Source organism: Hippichthys cyanospilos, chromosome 20 (assembly GCF_059441005.1).
Source record: "Hippichthys cyanospilos isolate Australia breed blue-spotted pipefish chromosome 20, RoL_Hcya_1.0, whole genome shotgun sequence".
Classification (NCBI taxonomy): domain Eukaryota; kingdom Metazoa; phylum Chordata; class Actinopteri; order Syngnathiformes; family Syngnathidae; genus Hippichthys; species Hippichthys cyanospilos.
The window spans coordinates 13,745,001-13,765,000 of record NC_142388.1 but is presented as its reverse complement, the minus strand read 5'-3'; the positions used below and the strand labels follow the sequence as shown (position 1 = coordinate 13,765,000).

The 20,000-nt window shown below is 40.5% G+C and overlaps 1 protein-coding gene and 1 long non-coding RNA gene across 2 annotated transcripts in view; one reads left to right on the top strand and one right to left on the bottom strand.

The window, feature by feature from the left end:
- The window catches only part of slc16a10 (solute carrier family 16 member 10), a 62,241-nt gene that overhangs the window by 9,720 nt on the left and 32,521 nt on the right, over positions 1–20,000 (bottom strand). Inside the window, exon 3 of the mRNA XM_088403753.1 lies at positions 6,381–6,804. Coding sequence (XP_088259879.1) covers positions 6,381–6,804 — 424 coding nt within the window. The remainder of the gene's footprint in view (positions 1–6,380; positions 6,805–20,000) is intronic.
- LOC148407475 (uncharacterized) overlaps positions 17,142–20,000 on the top strand; it is a 3,798-nt gene continuing 939 nt past the window's right edge. The window contains exon 1 of the long non-coding RNA XR_015863847.1: positions 17,142–17,244. This is a non-coding gene — a long non-coding RNA (uncharacterized LOC148407475). The remainder of the gene's footprint in view (positions 17,245–20,000) is intronic.

The window sequence follows — 20,000 nt, the reverse complement described above, 5'->3', positions numbered from 1 at the left end:
CTATGAGATAACCTGTCCCGACTTGGCCATATTTCTGACTGGGCTACCAGGGGCGGGAGCTAACCCTAGCAAATAGTTCTGTTGGGAATGCCTTTTGTTTGCGTTGTTGGTGTTTGGAGCTACACTGGATTTGCAAACTTCAATTGTTTAACCAAGGGAGCAACGAGACACCAAAGCACGGCTGGACACACACACTACGATGCTTTTAAAATGTATGGGGACACCAGAGTGGATATACAGTACAGTATTGTATATCTCAGTTGTGCTTCCAAGTGTTTTTAAGAAACTTTTGGAACACCCATGTGGATGTACAGATGAGTGCCAAGAGAAGGAGACCTTCATAATGAAAAGGTGAAGAAAAATGGGGAGATGTTGAAAAGACTGATCGATTGTGACCGCTGTTTCTATTGGTGAGTGCAAGCCTTTTTTTTATTGTTTTATTTTTAATATGTTTGTGTTACTTATTCAATTAACAGTAAAGAAATAAAACGATGTTCTTCTTATATTAAAATGCATAATTTCGACTTCATAAAGTTTCGTGGATATTTACTTTAAATAATTGTTGTTTTTTTTTTAAAGTTTTGACAGCATCACGTATAATGACAAATTTTAATGGCTGATGCGGATTTATGGGCATTTAAAAGGTCCGGAAAATAGCCTTTGTAGCCCAGTAATGCGTACGTGTGCGAATGGGGATTATTTATTCAGAGTCTGACATCACAGAAGACGTACGTGTGTTCACAGTCACAGCCCACCACTGGAATAAAGTATCTTTCAAACATACACTATCGGAATATACATTCATTAGTTGGACTTTATTTTAGATGTATTTTGCAAAAGTTCACGTATTTTGTACTTCTGAAAAATAGTTATTTTTTTGTTCTGAAACAGAGCAGTCCAAGAATTTGTGTGTAATAGGCAGAGATTACTTCTAATATAAACATCATCCTAAATGTTGCATAAAAAATATTTTTTCAATATAGTGATCCCTCCTGCTTCACGGTCTCAGCTATCGTGGTCTCAGTACTTCGTGGGTTTTTCCAGGAAAAATAAAATAAATAATAATAAAAAAAAATAAAAAAAATTAAAAAATGAAAAAAAAAGAAAAAAAAAAGAAAAATGCAAAAAAGTACATTGTTTTATATATATAAATTATATATAATATAATTCATCAAATAACTAAGTAGTATTAGTTAATAACTATGTTAAGAATTCTTCAAGCGTTAGAGTTCGTGATGTTTGTTATCTTATTTTGAAATGTATGCTTTTAATTTGTCGCGTCGCGTTGCATTTCCGTTTCCTGATTTACGTTCTCTGTGCGTCAATTTGGCTCATTACGGTGATGTAGTGAATGTCAACGTATGCTCATATTTATAGTTTATTATCATTTGTGTTGATAACACACGTTACTGCCTATGTTTAGTACGCGATGAGTGTTTATTCTGTTTATGTGTTAGTTTGTGTAGAGGTTGCACTTTAAAGTTAGTAGTTGTTGTTAGTTGTTGCTAACCCGCTAATGTCGGCTAAAAATACAGTAAATTCATAGATTAAGTGTTTATATGTTAGTTTACTCACTTTAAGATTGTTGTTGATTTATTATTCAATGGATACTACATGATACACCATTCATAAGCCAAAATACACAAGAAGTTCAACATGATGACTTGCGTACTCTCTCACCGGAATCTTGGTGCAGATAACCAGTCCTGAGAACAAATTCTCAACAAACAAAGTAATATTACTTATTTAATGAATATAAAATAATGTTAATAATGATAATGTAATGTTAAATAATAGGAGGAAGGAAATAAAATAAGCAAAAAATACAAAAAAAAGGATTGCTTATGGTTACTGTGGATAAATTGGGGCGTACATAGAAATCTAAGGACTGATACCCTACTTCGCAGGTTTCAGACTTCGCGGGGGGTTGACACCCCCCATTAACAGGCGAAGTAGGAGGGATCACTGTACAGCTAAACCAATTAAAATCATTACCAAAGACGACCACTACAACAGGAGGTTTGGAAGATAGGAACATTAACAGTCAGACAGAGCAGACAGTATTTCAGTCCCAGCAGGCGGGTCCATTACTTCACAGACAACAAAAGCAAATGATCCAGGATCACTATGGTGAAGAAAGAGACTATTCACATTATTATAAGACAGCGTAGCAATTTCAAGGCTCTTAAATACAATTACTCAATAATATATGTGTGTTTGAGGTTTTGATGGCACTCTTTTCCTGGGAACCAGAACAATGTGTTATTTGACACACATTTCACTCTTCCTTCATTTTTCTCTGCTCTGTCACACTATTGAAGCCTATTGTACTTTGTGACAAGCATAGGCGTGGTGCTGAGGTTGTGGCCTTGCCCCTGTCAGACCCCTGTCTGAGTAGCAGACATTGGAGAAGAGAAAAACAATGACTGGGAACCTCAGGATAGGAAGATGTAGGACTAAAAAACACAGTCAAAACCGTCATGTAAAACAAGTCACCTTGTGAGCTTAAACAAGGCCCTGCACAGCAGCGTTCCCAGGAAGATGTTTTCTTTGTCAGTGTTTCCCATATTGTTGCCCAAAATGAGGGAAAGTCAAGAAAAGTGACTCCAGTTTACAGAAATGCATTGAAGGGGAGAGCTGCAGATTGAGGACCTTATTTTCATCAAAGAGTCACAACAGGTTCAAGCATCAACATAGTCACCCTCTGCATAAGTGGTTCTCAAAAAGTGGGGTCTGCGGACCCCTGGGGATCAATGCCCTGACTGCAGGGGTCCATGAAATAATTTGGGTTATTAATGAAAAAAAATGTGTTCATTTCATTTTATACCAAGCAATCAGTTCAATCAGTTTAATATTTTTTTTTAAATTTATCAAAGTGCGTTTTTTATTTACACTTGCTTGCTAATGAGGTAATGAAGCCTGCAAAGCTAAAGCAGTATTTTATTTTATAAAGTGGTTTTGACTCAAGAATTAGCAACAACCTTTAGGGGGAAAATTGACCCTGTTTGCTATAAGGATGTGTGCAATTTGTAATTTTTATTTTCTAAATTACAGTACAGCTGAAAAATAACTAAAATAGTTGTTGTCGAATTGAATCTGTTGCTGAATAAAAAGGGAACTTATGTTTGGCTTCATTTATTTATTTATTTTGCTTCCGCAAACATTTGCAATGGGGATGCTTGGAAAATGTCCTTTCTAAAAGGACCCCTGACTCAAAAAAGTTTGAGAACCCCTGCTCTATATCGTTTGTATGAGAAAAAATAATTCATCTATAATCCATTAAAAACTGCAGCAGTTTGCCACTAAAGAACAAACAACGCTTGATTTTACGGATGGAAGAATTTTGATACCAAGTATCTCAGTATAGAGATGAAAATGTGTTGATTCCAAATATCGATACTCACGATGGCAGTTGGATATTCCTGGAGCAAATTTACTACCATCAAACTAAAATTAAAATCAGAAAAATAGAAAACTGCCAGTAATTTGATGAAAGTTTATGGGTACATAAATCAACTTCAAATGTTAAAAAAAAATATTTTCTACCCCATAAGTGTTCAAGAAATGCCTTGATACCTACTAGAAGGCCTGGCTACTCACTGCAACAACCGCAAAAATTCTTTTTAGACAAAAACAACAGAAACACAGACTCAAATGCTACAGTAGAAGGTGGAAAATTGAATTTTGTTGACTTCAAAGCGTCCAAGGTGACGTAAATTACAAAAAAAAAACAAACAAACAAAAAAAGATGACTGACAGTTATGAATAAAACTTTTTTTTTTCAAAAATTTGCAACTCATGAATAGCGTTCCGCAAAGACTTATGCTTTCCCTCCTCACATAAGAGGAGCCTTGTTCTAATGCACATTTCTCTCACGTGTGTGTACGAGAATTAAATGCACTAACCAGGAACAAATATTCACACACAACAGAAATCAAATTGTCTGTAGTCAACATGAACAAAACTTCAGAATGTCCACTAAACAAAATGAAATACATAACAACGTATGAAAACTCCACATTAACACACAAACACATTTTACTCACACACATATGGCTTCATGATTATGGCCAAAATTATAATCACAATTATTTTGGTCAATGTTGAAATCATGATTAATAATCATGATTATTCATCATGTTTGGTCAAACATGTCTAAATATTGCCCTTTTTTAAACAAGCAGTATAGAAATAATTTGTTATTTGTTATTTCTAACAAATAAATATAATAAACTTAAATAAAAAAATAAATAAAGTAAATACTAATTAATGCCAAAACCTTGGCACACAGTGCGACACAGCTAACTTACTGGCAGAGTGCAAACCAATGAAAAAAGTAAGCCTCCTTAGGACAAAGCACTTTATTTATTTGTGAGCAATTTTTACTAATTAGCAGTCAAAATGTCATTTTCAGTCATTTCAAACTGAATTTATTCCAACTTTTTGCCAGTAGCATTTTTCAAAATGGCTCTCAATTGACAGCTAGCGCTGTAAATATTCGGAATCAGGTGAGAAACTGAACGCCATTTCACAGTAGTAAATAATATATTAGGGTGAGCAAATAAGAGCAAGAGCAAATTTAAATAATTCACATACAAAGTACTGAAACATGTAGTCTCTGAGTGAACTGCATGTCGTCAGACAATAAACAAACAAACAAACAAACAAATAAATAATATTTCTAGAGTACCCCTAAAAAATTTTTTTCTCATGTCCAACACCTTTTAATAACCAATGAATCTCAAATGAAAGGAGCCCTGAGGGCCTAGACTGCCAGGCTGGCAAACAGCTTCTACCCACAGGCCATCCGGCTTCATGAATAAAAATTGACTATTGAAAACAGTAATGGACGACTAAAAAGGCTTACATTTTCTTGGTTTTCTTTCCGCAAATGTTTGCAATGGGGATACTTAGAAAATTTGCTTTCCTATAGGCCCTATAGGAAACTCCTGATTACAAAAAGTTTGTGAACCCCTGCATTAGAGTTCATTGAACCCTCATTCATAATGGTAGATAGGTAACAGAACTGGCCGCAATAGCCGAAAATCAGTGAAAAAGCACCCCAACTTTTTACATTGAAAAAATATTACACACACATATATATATATATATATATATATATATACATATATATAAATATATATATATATATATAAATATAATTTTTTTTTAACGCGAAAAGTCTTCATGCTGTATATATAAGACAAATATTACTGCAGTACATATGTTTACTTAAATCTTAAATGATTAAACCTTATACACTGTACAGTAAGTGAACCGTTACCCCTTTCCTTTGAAGTCTTGCGAGGCTGCGGTCATATTAGCAGCGGAGAGATTACACTTGAAATACCATTTTATTATGAAAGAAATCTAGGTATTTCCAACGGTCTAGCAAAAGTCTGCTCCTGACTGTGTCTCTCCCTGCCCCGACAATGTGTGTGCATGTGCCTTTTGATGTGGGTGCGCTTCATGACTGACATGAACGTCCCTGTGGAACGGGAGTTGGGGCGAGAGTAGATTAAAACTCCACAGGGACGTACTGTGTAACTCCTGAAACGCACCCTGGCACACGCTGTCAACACACAGGCAGAAGGCGGAGACAGAGCAGCCACCGTTGGGAATGTCTTACATAGAATTCTTTTAGAATAAAATGGTATTTGAAGTGTAAACTCTCCATTGTAATCAACTTTGATCATGTGCAGATTAGACTTTAATTCAACGTCCAGGCCGCTACAAATATGACTGCAGTTGCGCGAAAGTTCAAAGGAAAGGGGTTCACTATGTTCTTCTTCCGGCAGTGTGCTATCCAGATTGCTAAAGTACTTTCCATACTGACAATCACTTGATTACGAGCTGTAACAACTGGCTTCGCTGAATTGCCAAGGGTGATGGCAGCAGTCTTCCTAATGTTCGCCTCGTCCTTCTTAATGTAGCAAACGGTGGATTTGTTCACTCCCAAATGGCGGGTCACGGCTGCAGCTACGGGTCGATGAAGCAAAATATTTCTCTTATAATATACATAAGTAATGGAAGAAAAAAATCTACGAAGTCGTGAATCCGCTCAATGGAGAAAAAAATCCCCGATGTGGCGAATCCACGATAGTTAAACCACAAAGTAGCGAGGGTTCACTGTACATTTATTTATTTGTATGTTTATTTATTGCCTGACCAAATCATGTAATAAAATTGTTCCACTGACCCATAAACTGAGCTAATCACGTGTATGATCGTGGATGACCTATTATTGATGAATCAGTAGCAGAAAATCAGAAAGTAAAGGCCTTCGTTTCAAGAATTTTGAAGCCAAAATATACTCCAATTCTGGAATGACACATTTTCTCTAGACAAAGGAGGAGAAAAGGAGAGTAAAATAAGCTTACCAGATGAACGTAAGGCACAAAGTAGCCATAAAGCGCTGCTGGGATACCAAACGCCCATATGCGATATCCCACGGATTTCCAGATGTTGACATTGAAGATCTGGCTCAGGGATGGACATCCTTCACGTGCGCTTCTGGGCTTGTGCGGTAGCAGAGGCTTATAGGTGAAGCCGGCCAACATGAGTACAAACATGAAGATGCAGAGGACACGCAGGGTGTTCTGAAGGCCCACTCGGCTCAGCAGGCCGGACAGCACAAAGGGAAGGGTGATGGTGAAGATGCTGCTGCCAGCAGTTACGATGCCATTCACCAAACCAAGGCGCTTCTTGAAGTAGTGGCCAAGAATGACCAGGCTGGGCTGGTAAGCAAAGGAGCAGCCGCAGGAAAACACAATACCATAGGTGAAGTACATGGGGCCTAAAGACCTGCAGGAGGATTAAAAGATATTGTATTATTATTTTTTTCTTTCTATGTTTACAGTATATATAAAAAAAACAGTACAAGTATACCCCGTTAAATACATGATGAAGACCAAATATTGTAAGATAACTACAATAATTACTTGACAGCATTTATCCATAGGCAGGAAAGCACATAAGTGGTACGCAGGTATGCATGGGCGACAGAAATCACTTATGCTTAATGTCCATGCTTCACTTTGTGTATTTGCATACTCTATCTAATTTTCACCGATGACAACTGAACCTAAGCTGAACATTTTTTTTTTCCCAGCAAAGTGGCTCTGAGATGTGCATACTTAAATGTTGTAAAAGATTTACCACTCATGTCCTTTACTTGGTGACAAAACTGATGCATTTAATGCATGGTCGAACATTTTCAGTCATCCTTTATTTGACAAGTATGAAACGAGCATTTGAATGTAGCGCAAATTATTGCTAAAAAACAAGCTAATCGAGAAGCAATAGCTAATCGCCCTTGTTGGAATAATTGTAAATACAGTGATTATACATTTGCTACAATCAATATAACTGCTTGCAATGAAGAAATGCTTTGCTGTGAGAAGGTTCAATATAACGGCTTGCAATGAAGAAATGCTTTGCTGTGAGACGGTTGCTGCGACAAGTTTAGCCAAGCTTAAACCGCAGACAGATGTTACATCACTTGTGATTGAAAATATCTTACAGAATGTCTTGCTCCATGAACTGCTGTGCCATACATGTACTAATCTTCCACCTACACATGTAGACACATAGATGAACAAATACATTGGGTTCTACCCCCCAGCTGTAACTTTTGCCCTTTTAGGACTGGAGCCTTCATGTAACCTAGGGGACCTCTGAACCAAATAAAAAGAGAGGGTTCAGAGAGACTGTTGCAGAACGCAGCAGAGTTGAAATCGTGCAGTCCTTCTCCATTCTCCTCATGCATGAGCAGAAATGAATGCCTTTTCTCCTTCTTTGTTTATAGTTTTTATACAAATGTCTATTAGGTGAACTTGACAGGCCTCTTGCTTGTTGCTACAGCAACAATGTAAGTTTTATTTAATAGTTTTCTCTGAGGATTTTGTTTGTTTACTGAAGCGGCTGAGAATGGCTGGCCTGCGAATCATTCTGGTGGAGCTTTGAAGGAGATCATTTACGTTATCACTTTACAGTTGACGGCAAATTTACCTCTGACTTCCTTATGCTGCGTTCAGACCGAACGTGATTGAGGCGTAAAAGCGGACAGTTTTGGATTGTATTCAATGGAGTTCAAGCGATGGCGCGTCGGGCGACGTGATGGACTCGTATGGAGTGAGACGAGACACCATGCGACGGCACGCGGCGTGTAATTACGTCTGTCGAGTGAAGTTAAAAAATTTTAACTTCTGTCGCTTGTCGCGTCGTGACAGCCAATCAACTTCGGGAAGGTTCAACGTCTCACACGGGGCAGAAAGGAATCCTGGCGGCTGCTTTGCGGTCACCGGGAGTTATCCAACACAGCCAGGTGAGCTTTCAATACAAAAACGGAGCCAAGCAAGAGCACTCACTTGGCTTGTAGAATGGCGGAAGGGAGAATTTGGGACAACTGCTATGTGCAGCGTTTGCTTCCTTTTTTTTAACAGCTGTTGAACCATAGTTACTGTGCCAAGACAATGATAGTGCAGCATTGACAGCTCAGAATTTAGCACGGAATCGGTCACTTGATTGTGATGTTTAAATTTTTATTTTTTTTTGCAGACAAGTATTGCCGCAAAGCGAGGGACACGCAGTGTAAAAAAGGTGCTGTAGGAGAAAATATTGGCTCTGCTATATCCCAGAAAAGTGAAAGTTCTCAGCAATGCTCTTCTTTCCGGATACACTGTGAAGTGCACAGCAAGCTCACTCCCTTCGCGTGACTACAGTGACTTCACAAAAGTGATCATCTTGACCCCCGCGACAAAATGCCTCGCGTAGAACGTAAACGAGGCGCTTTGTTGCGTTCGGTGTGCACGTAGCATTAGACTAATCAAACTGGGTCCCTCCTTCATTCGCTCTGTTTGCGTTGTCAATGGCCGCTTCACGGCCGTACGCGTTGTTAACAGGGCCCTGATCCAAAGGTGTTGACAGGCTAGGCTAGGTTCTTGAGATTGAGTTAGAATGAAGGGGTAGCAACCACAGGATTTCCTTAGCTCAGACAACCACAGACACGTAAACCATAACTGATGGACTTATGAAACTTGTTGAGGACACAGGGTGGCTGTGTGCACAACCAGACGATGCGCTGCTAATGTGGGAGCAACACTGAGAAGGGCTTTGAAACTGTTTTGAATGAAATAAAGTGTGAGTAACAAATATTACGTCCTGGTACTCATACCAATTGTTTCCATCAGTTGAACAGCTCATGCAAAATATTTAAAGGGATACTTATTCAGTGTCACTGTCACATAAAAACTCACAAACTTATAATCTTGAAGCACATGCGTACTGCACATTGATGCCATTTATTGAACTCACATGTGAACAGCCCAACATAACAGTCTCCATCCACGCCACTCTCCAGGCAAGACTATTAACTCTCAAACGGTTAGTCATGCCTTTAGAGTACGGTGCAAGAATGATGAAATAAAAATGAGACTGTTGTTGGAGTCGATTGGTACAAGAGCTATAAGAGTACGAGATGTCTGTTAAAGCGAGTGACTCTGGACAGCCTAAAAGGTGACATGGCTAGGTTGTAGAATGGTAGACAACAGAGAAGCTGTGAGTTTAATCCCAAACCATTGTGACCATGTCAAAGAGTCCTTGAGCAAGACACTGTACCCCCAGTTCCCAATGATGCTGCATCATCAGTAGATAACTGACTACTTTGTGTAAAGCACATGTTAAGTCCCATGTTAATAAAAGTCCATTTACTGTGACGCTATTTACACCTCAAAACACTATAAATTATTGATGCAATAGAGCTCAACCAAAATCCCATATGTTAAAATAATGATTAAAAATAATAACTAAGGGGTGTAGTATATAATACAGATTTCTTTTGTTTAATCTTTGTTTTATCTTATTTAATCAATGTATAATTGTGTTTCTGTACAGCACTAGTTTAGAACAAAGTCAAAGCAACAGACTAAGCAGACATTAGCTTGTTTTGTTTTTTTTCATGTAATGCACACTGTTTGAAAACAAAAGCAGGAGAAAGTCACAAATGAAATTTGTCAATATAATTATCATTAAAGGTAATTAAAAATATAGTCTATGCTTGTGAATAGTGTTAAAGTATACTGTATTTATTACCTGTCCTGCTGTGTTACTACAACATTCTTGATAGTTTTGATGGCCCATTAATACAGTTTCATTCATAGTTAGCATTAAAAAAAAATCGTCAACATAGTACAGTGGTACTTCTTACGAACGCCTCTTGTTACGAAAAATTTATCTTACGAACCGCGGAAAAATATTGTCTTCAGTAACAAGAGGAAATTCAAGATATGAAAGGCGACATGGTTGGCTTATAATGATACATGAGACACCAGCGCTCGCGCCAACATGACTGTAATGTAATAAGTCATCATAACCTGTGATGTCTAACGCATTTGTTACAGTTTGTGATGCATTTTTGCGCCTCTAATGTTAGCATTTTAGTACGTCATTAACCCCCTTAGCAATGACAAACATGAAGCATGTCGCATGATCCTAAACTAAACTTAAGTAAATGTACATGCTCAAAAATAAATACTATTGCCCCTGTGGTCTTGTAAATGATTTCCGGATCACTGGAAATTACCCTAAAAATGTCCAATTTCAATGTCTCACTCATCATCAACACACCAGCACCATCTCAAGGCAAACAAATGAACTGCATTCATATTGTCAACTGCTACAATTAATATGATTCATTTAAAGGTTTTAGGAGCATTTTGGGGTGATTTGGAACGGATTAGGCTATTAACATGTAAAAACGGTCTCTGCTTATGAAAGATTCAAGTTATGGAATTACTTCTGAAACAAATTAATTTCGTAAGTAGAAGTGGTAAATGTACTGGTACAAGTTGTGTTTAAATAATACAATGCGTATAACTATTTGCTGTGTGAAAAGTTAGTAGTACATGCCAAGTATACGCCAGTAAACAGCTTAAAACACCTTCAGGAAAGGCAGACTAACGTGTCATATATTTTCTTGAAAGCTTCTCAGCAGCATTAACATACAGTGGACCCCCAGTTTACGACGTCCCTGCCTTGAGTTTTTTTTTCACCTTATGACCTGGACCGCAACATTTTTTCGTCCCCTCTTGATGCCATTTCTTTCGGCTTACGACACATCCAACATGGCGGTCAGTGTGCGTGTGTGACCGCCATGTTGGATGTGTCTGCACTCATACGTCTTTACACGCGTTGCTGCTTAATTCACTCCAATGCCGGTCTTCTATTGGTCGGCATCAAGGTCAAACTGGCCGCATGCTAAAGATTGGATCTCGTCTTGAGTGCTTAAAATAACGTAATTATTGTGCATTTTCCTGCTTAATTCAAACTTGAATGGGTTAGCCATGGCTCCAAAGATTGCTAGTGATGTTAAAGAGAGAAGTAAGAAGATTATTTTTATGGAAACAAAGCTGAAGATAATCAAGAAATCCAAATTGTCTGGCTTCATACTAACAGATCCTTGCATAAAACCGTTGTTACCTTTCCATAAAAGAAAAACTTATACAGTCATAAAAATTAAATCGAAACCGAGAAACATAGTCATGAATTGTAATAATTAATGACATCATAAATTAAATAAACATAAATTTAATAATTTGCTCAACACTGTTTTGAAAGCAATCATGAATTGATTTCAGTTAAATGGATGAAATTTGTGGACCCATCTACAGGTATTTTGGTCCAGTCTTAAACGGACCTCTTTGATTTGCAGGACCAAACTGTAAGTGTAAATTTTAATTTGGATTCACAAATGTACTTGGGACTAGCTTGAAGTTTTGTTATTCTTGTATTTTTTTAGGTCATTTTGTGGCGAATGTCTCAGAAAGTGCACAAAAATTAGATCTACTGATCGGCACCAACAGGAGCTTCCAAAGTCCTGATTGGGTAAACAAATCCCAATAGCAGTTATATCACTAGGAAATTTTGCACCTTGCACTTTCAGCTACACAAAGCAACAGTAAATTCTCACATACTTCACTTCACAGTTCAACAGTCACTTGATAAGCCATTTAAGTGTTTAATTACTTATTTAGAACACTTATGTTTGAAAAAGTGAAGGCGGTGGAGGATCAGATATTTCAACATGTTTGTGTGAGTGTTTACTCGTGTGTACATAAGTGTGAGATTCCAAGCTATGATTAACAACAGAGTGCCACAGATGCTGCCTCTCCTCCACAGGGGAATCAAGCAATCATACATTGTCCTTTAAAGGATCAAGTGATTGTACACATGAATCATCTCAGTTTTGAACAGTGGGACCTCTTAGCTTGAACATAATCCATTCCATCTCAGAACTATTCACAAGTTGTTGTTTTTTTTTTTAACCATAGGAAATCGCTTAAATAGAAATGTTTAAAGATAAAATGATGATCATATAAACTTAATCACACAAGCAATTTTTGTAAGATTTTAACATTCTTATTAGACAAATGAAAAATTCACTTCCATTTATACAGCCACGCTCCCCTTACTCATGAGACTTACTGTGGGGCATTCTATCTTTTTCTAAAGTTAGTTTTTTAAAATTTTTATTTTAATTTTAATTTTTTTAAAGATGGCGCCCACCGTGGCAGCCGTCTCTGTTTGGTCTCCTGACGCAGACGATTTTTTTGTACAGCAGGGAAGCACTTCCTATCAGCGGTGAAGATCACAAACTTTCATTTGGCCTCGCGGACTTTGGTTTCTGTTGTGCCTGAACCATGAGGCGACTACGGCTGCGGGCGGACTGCGGCCGACAGCTGAGGCAAGTCAAGAGGGGAGGCCTGCATGCTAGGCTGAAGGCTGGGGCTGCTGGGCCATCAGTGCCTGGCCTGCTGCTGGCTGGTGTCCCACTACCTTGGGAATGGGATCGACGAGCTGAGAGCCCGTACTAGCATTCATTGTGACAGTGTTGTGTTTTTCCACTTTCGCTGGTGGGGAGGCACCGGCTTGGCGATCGAGCTGGAGGAGCACGCTGTTTGCCGAGGAGGGACATCAGCAAACATGAGATCAAGCAGCCGGACGCTGTGCTCACTATTGGTCGGCCTCACCCGTTACAAAATGGCGGCGGAATGGTAAAGCTTTGTTCGATTGTGAGTGGTACAAAACCGGATTTATAGTACATTTTACTGCTTAATTCAAAATTGAAAGGGTTAGCCATGGGTCCCTAGAATTCTAGTGATGTTAAAGAGAGAAGTAAAAAGATGATTTATATGGAAATGATGCTGGAGATAAGCCTAATTAGGTAATATGGGCATATATGTACCACTTACTATACTATTTTAGTACCACTTTTTAATATGTATGTACAATTTTGATGTTTTTACCTGGGGTTCTAAATGCATTAGCTATTTAACATAAGTTTGGTTTGCCCGTCATACGGTGAATTTGTCTTACGAGCCCAACCGCGAAAAGGATTAATCTCGTACCATGGGGGCCCACTGCATTTTGGTATTTGAATAAATTTTGTTCAGAGAAAAATAACTTCGGTTTAACTTGAATTGAAGCAGTGTGATATTAGACAGCTCTCTCGTCATAACTTTTTTTTCAATGAGACTAAGTGACGTCAGATCCATAGAAGACATGTGACTAGTATGCTCAAAATTGATCAGTACCAACAGCAACCATGTCAGGATGCCAGTGTCAAAGCCTGTTTTTTTTTGTTTTTTTTAAATAAATCTCCCCCTGAAAATTAATCCGGCTACTCTAGGGGGGCAATGGAACTCTGTTAGCTAGCAGCTAATGCACTGATGCTGCTAGACTTTGCACTAAACACAGGCAAAAAGCACTGTACATTTAAACATCGGCATCATTAAGTTGATTTTTTTTACATCACCAAATTGGCAATTGAACATGATTTTAAAAAATACTGTGTTGTTTACATCAGGAATCATAACTCAGGGCTCACTTTGGGAGGGAGGATCAGTTCGTGCAGTTGAAAGTCAAGTCACAGTTATTGCGATATGCTTATGACTCAGCCTGTTATGTTCATCAGTTCCAATGGCAACTGTCTGAAAATGTCAGTATCAAAGTACAGTGGGCCCCCGTGTTACGAAATTAATCTGTTCAGCGGCTAGGCTCGTAACTCGAATTGGCCGTATGACTGGCAATCCAAACCTATGTTAATTAGTGAATGCGTGCAACGCGTGGAAAAAAACCTTAGGTAAAAACATCACAACTTTATATACATATTAAAAATTAGTAACATAATCTACTGTACAGTTAAATTAAATAACATAAATCTACAAAGGAAAAATTACATTTACCTTTGGGGTGACGTGACTGGTGGTGGGTGGAGGCGGAGGGGAGCAGAGATGAACCCGCAGAATGTATTATTTTTTTTCTTAAACGAGAACATATCACCGGCAATTTCCTTCTCTTTAATCCATAACAGAAGAAGCCTCTCCATATTGTTGTTGACCGAGGTCTGTCCCCTGGCAAGGAAAGTCTTGCCCTTAGAAGACCTGCTTGCTTTCATAGCTTCCTTGTTATTGAGAATTGTATACGATCGTCGAGTGGTTACAGCCATACTCACCAGCAAGGTTAACTATGCGTGCGCCTCATTTTTTTATTATCTCCTGCTTCGTTTCTATTGTCATCATCCTCTTACTTCTTCCTTTACCGCCACTTGCAATTTTAGAAGCCATGTTTGCAAAGATGAAGTTTGCAAAGTCTTCACAACACACCGACCGGCTTGTGCCATCAGGCTAGATGAGGGCGTTCGGCCAATAGCATATCGGCATTTCTGTGATTGTCCTGATGCCGGCCAATAGCATATCCGCATCTCCGTGACTGAGACCGTGACTGTGAGTTTAATCGACCAATAGCATATTGGCATCTCCGTGACTGAGACAGTGACTGAGACCGTGACTGTGACCTTAATCGACCAATAGCATATCGTTGATTAAAGTTGTTTTTGTTGGTGCAGCAAAGTGAAAAAAATAGTGCGGACACACTGACCGGCATGTTGGATGGTTCATAAGACGAAATGTTTGTGCGTAAGAGGGGGACAAAAAAATGCAGCGGTCCACGTTGTAAGATGAAAAATACATAAAACAGGGGGGTAGTAAACCGGGGGCCCACTGTATGTGGTTCTTATTTACGACTTTCATACTGTGTCTAAAAAATATTCAGAATTGGGAGCTCTTGAGCACTACTAGCTAGCTGCTAACTTATGCTAGAGCAGGCATGTCCAAACCCGGTCCCCGAGGGCCACCTATCCTGCATGTTTTCGATGTTTCCGTCATCCAATGCAGCTGATTCAAATGATCAGGTTTGTTGTCAGGCTTCCGCTGTGCTTGCTGATGAGCTGATCATTTGAATCAGGTGTGGTAGGAGGACAGAAACCTCCAAAACATGTTGGATAGGCGGTCCTCGAGAACTGGGTTTCGACATGCCTGTGCTAGAGGTTGTGCTAAACTCTGGCAACAGGCGGCGTACAATAAAATGTCAGCGTAATTTGGTTGTCTGAATTGGTGATAGATTGTGATAACAGAACAACTTTGTATTGTTTGTTTGGGGTATCACAACTGGCAGCACACTCCAGGAGAGAAGAATATTTGTGCAGCAGAAAGAGTTGTCATCGTCACTGTAACATGCTATTCCGGAAATAACTTCAGAATAAAAGCATTCGATATCTTGTCCAACCCTAATTCTGAAATATTCTCAGGTGAGTAAGATTGGTTGTTTGTCTCTGTGCCCACCGATTGGCTGGTAAACATTCAAGAGTGTACATTGCCTACTGCCTGAAGACAGTTGGCTTCAGCATGCCTGCGACTCTTGTGAGAATAAGCGATCAAGATTGTGAGGACAAACGATCAAGATAATGGTTGGATCATTCAATAATCGATTACACTGGGGATGTGGACCGTCGGCTGGAAATTATGACCACCCTCACTGTAAACATTGCAGCTGAGTGCTTTGGGACTGAGGCACCCAAGCCGATACCATCGACCAAAGCTCCAAACCATAGAACAAGGAAAATCCAGACTCTAAAGGAAGAGCTCAAGCTGCTGAAGAGGCAGTACAAGACAGCAGGCGAAGTGGAGAGAGCTGGCCAGGCAGATCTGAGATCGTTTCTCATAAAACAACTTATGACTCTGCTGAGGGCAGAGTTTCACAGGAGGAGGAGAAAGAGAAACCCAGGAAGAGAACAGGTTTTCTGGCCAATCCCTTCAAGTTGACCAAGCAACTTCTTGGCCAAAAGAGGTCTGGCAGCCTCACCTGCTCTAAGGATGCCATCAACAACCAAATGGTAAATGGTAAATGGACTTTCACTAATTAACACTTTTCTAACTTGGGTACTGAAAGCGCTTTACTGCTAACTCTAGCAGTGTCTCGGGGGTTCAGTGTCTCGCTCAAGAACACTTCGAAATGGTCTTTCTGTTCGGGGGATCGAAATACACAGCCTCTCAGCTGGGAGACGACCACTCTACCATCGAGCCATGCCGCCCCCCCAACCACCTCAAGGCCACGTACAGCGACTTATCAGAGCGCATCCACTGGGTCCATGTGAATCTGACAGCAACTGACAGTACCACCAGAGCCTATAAAGGAGTTCAACCGGAATGAGCCCTGCCTAAATGCAGTGGCGACGTGGTGCGGAGAGCATGGGGAAGTTCAGCACCAGGCCCAAGCAAAATCCCATATAAGGTTTACAACAGGGGTCTCAAACTCAATTTACCTGGAGGCCGCTGGAGCTAGGGTTTGGGTAAGGCTGGGGCGCATCAGGTTTTCCATAAGAAAAGCTCTGATGAAAACATTCTACTATTGTCAAATATCTTTATTTTTCTACACAAAATAACATGGAAAAATAAACAAGTTTTGTCTGAGAGAGCAGAGCTTTCCATAGCACAAGTTTTGTGGAGAATGCTCTCACATTGTCATAGGCAGCACTGACAAGTTGCCACTGGCCTTGTGACTTCTTGTTTAGCATATTAAGCTCATGCGTGACAGCTCATTAGAACATACCCATTCTGACACTATTTCCTCTAAAAAAAAAAGCACGGAATCTTCTGTGTTCCATTTTTCCTCCATCATTGATGGTGCTCCATCGGTTGTTATACCAACAAACGTCCTCCATGAAAAACTGTCATTCTCAATGTAATCACACAGCTGGTGAAAAATCTCCTGAGCGGTCGTCTGGCCATGCATTGGAACTAAAGTGAGCAACTCCTCCGTCACTTCAAAATTGTCATCAACACCGCGGACATATATTGCGAGCTGGGCAGTGTCGGTGATGTCTGTGGTCTCATCAAGAGCAACTGAGTGAGTATATGCTGAAAGATTTTGCTTTCTCACACAGTTGATCATAAATGTCACTTGACAAGTTAGAAATGCTCTCTGCCACAATATTGGTGGAAAGGCTGATGTTCCTAAACTGACCTTTCTTTTCTGGACAGGCAATACTTGCAGCCTGTAACTGACACTTTTTGACAAATTCACCTTTGAATAGCTTTCCTGCTTGAGCAATCATCTCACTAACCACATAGCTAGCGTCGACTGCTGCTGGATTTTCTTTGGTTGCTTTCTTAAATAGATCTTGTTGGTTCAGTCAACATGTTTTAAGATTGGCAACTCGGTAGGCTCGCTCATCTTCCTGGTATTTTGCAAAGTCTTCAGCATTTCTAGTTGTATAATGGTGTTTTTAATTATATTCCTTATGTACCACAACTTTTTTTGTGTGAATAAAACACATCGGGGTGTATGGCGTTTTATTTGTGCCACAATTCCGAGCACACAAAAATAAATTTTGAGCGGAGAAAATAAAACTGAGCGAGCGAAAACAGATTGAGCGCAGAAAAAAAATATTGAAAAGAAATTCCTCGCTCGCAATAGCACTCTCTCGCTCAACATCTCACTCTCACTCACGATATACCTCCCTCTCTCGCTCAACATCTCGCTCTTGCTCACGATACTCCTCCTTCCCACGCTCAACTTCGTGTTTCCTCGACATCGTGTTTGCTCAACATCGAGCTCTCGCTCGCTCGAATCGTCCTCTGCGTGCGCTCAGTTCTGCTCACACGTTACGTTTGTGCCACAAAGATAGCCAATCAGAGCTTGTAAAAGCACATTGATGACAGCTTGGTATCCAATGAGATTGCTTGTTGTGTTCACGCGGAACGAGCAAACAAGAGTGCGTCACATCGACTTGGGCGTGAAGAGGTGGGCTTATATCATTAAAGTACAAAAACTAACAAGGTAGTTCTGTCAAATTATATGATACAGCAATAATAATGGTAAAAGTAATCCCCATACATTGTTTCCAAATAAGTCTACCTTCTACCACCCAAGTCTGTGTTGACGCACCTATAAATCCAGGTGTGTAATGAAGAAGGGGAGAGTCACAGACAGATTCCACTTCAGCCTGGGAAAGGTACAGATCCCATTAATCAATGAGAGGCCAGTGAAGAGCCTTGGAAAGGTCTTCAACTGCAGTCTGAAAGACGCGGACTCAGTCAAGGACACCAGTGCTGACCTACAGTGCTGGTTAAGGACAGTGGACAATTCTGGGCTCCTGGGAAGACTCAAGGCATCGGTCTACCAACACGGGATCCTTCCAAGAATCCTATGAGGTTCCCCTGACTATGGTGGAAGGCTTCGAACAGAAGGTGAGCAGTCACCTGCGAAGATGGCTGGGATTACCACGCAGCCTTAAAAGCATTGGGTTGTATGCCAAGACCAACAAGCTCAGGCTCCTCTTAAACTCAGTTAGGGAGGTGTTCATTGTGACACAACCACGTTAACACCTGCAGTACCCTGGATCCAGAGATACCAAAGTGTCCGGGGCAGGGATTGTTGTGAGGAAAGGAAGAAAGCGGAGAGCATCCATCGCAGAGTCACGGCTGAAGCATAAGGCTATCCTGGGGACAGTAGTACAAAGCAGAGCCGTACTTGGGAGCCAACAAGCAACCCGATTCGACTGCGCCAGTGAAAGAGAGAGGCAGAGGTTGATGCAGAAGGAGGTGTAAGCTTCAATCGAAAAAGAACGAATTAGCAGGGCAGTGCCCATGTGGAAGCAGGGTGCCTGGATAAAGTGGGAGCAGGCGATGGTGCGAAGAGTCACCTGGAAGGACATCTGGCAGTGGAATGCCCAGAGGATCAAGTTCATTATCCAGGGGGTCTATGACGTCTTCCCGAGCCCATCCAACCTCCACACATGGGCAAAATAGAAACACCCACTTGTCCCTTGTGTTCCAAAACAGGGACGATGTTCCAAAGCATTGAGCAAGGGCCGGTACCGATGGGGGCATGACCAGGTCCTCAAATCCATCGCTGTGCCAATCAGCAAGGGGATCAAGGGCAGCAGACCTATCCAAGCTGCAGCTAAGGCCATCTGCTTTGTCAGCAAAAGGACAGAAACCGGACAAAGCGTAAAGTAACTGCTCTGCTGGTTTGCTCTCCACGGCCCGAAACTGAAGGATAACAGTTGACTGGAGCTGACTGTTCCCTAGGAGGAGAGAATGGAGAAGGCCCAGGAAAGAAAAAGGGAGAAGTACCAGGAGTTGGTGGAGGACTGTTGGAAGAACGGGTAGAAAACCAGGTCCATGCCAGTGGAGGTAGGCTGTTGAAGGTTTGCCAGCAACTCCCTGAGCAAAGCCAATGGAACACTAGGCATAATGGGCGAGAACCGTAGAAGAGCCATTAGTAACAAAGTGAAGGCAGTGGAATAAATCCTCCAGGTGGCACTAGTTGAAGAGGAGAAAGCAGTGGTTGTAGTGGGTGAAGCAGACCACTTGGACACAGGCCGAGATTTGATTACCTTGGTCGGGTCGCCGAGAGGAGGGGGTCTGTTGCAAGACCCGAAACACCCGATGATCCTAGGATACAACACTGATGATGTGTCCAAGTCTGTGCAGTAGAGGTATTGTTGACCATACTTCTACTTACGAAATGAATGTATTCTGGAAGTAATTTCGTCATGTGAATTTTTCATAAGTAGAGCCACTTTTTACATGGAAATAGCCTAATTCTGGCAACCAGCTGGGAAAGGCGCCAGCAAGCCTGTGACCTTTGTGAAGTTA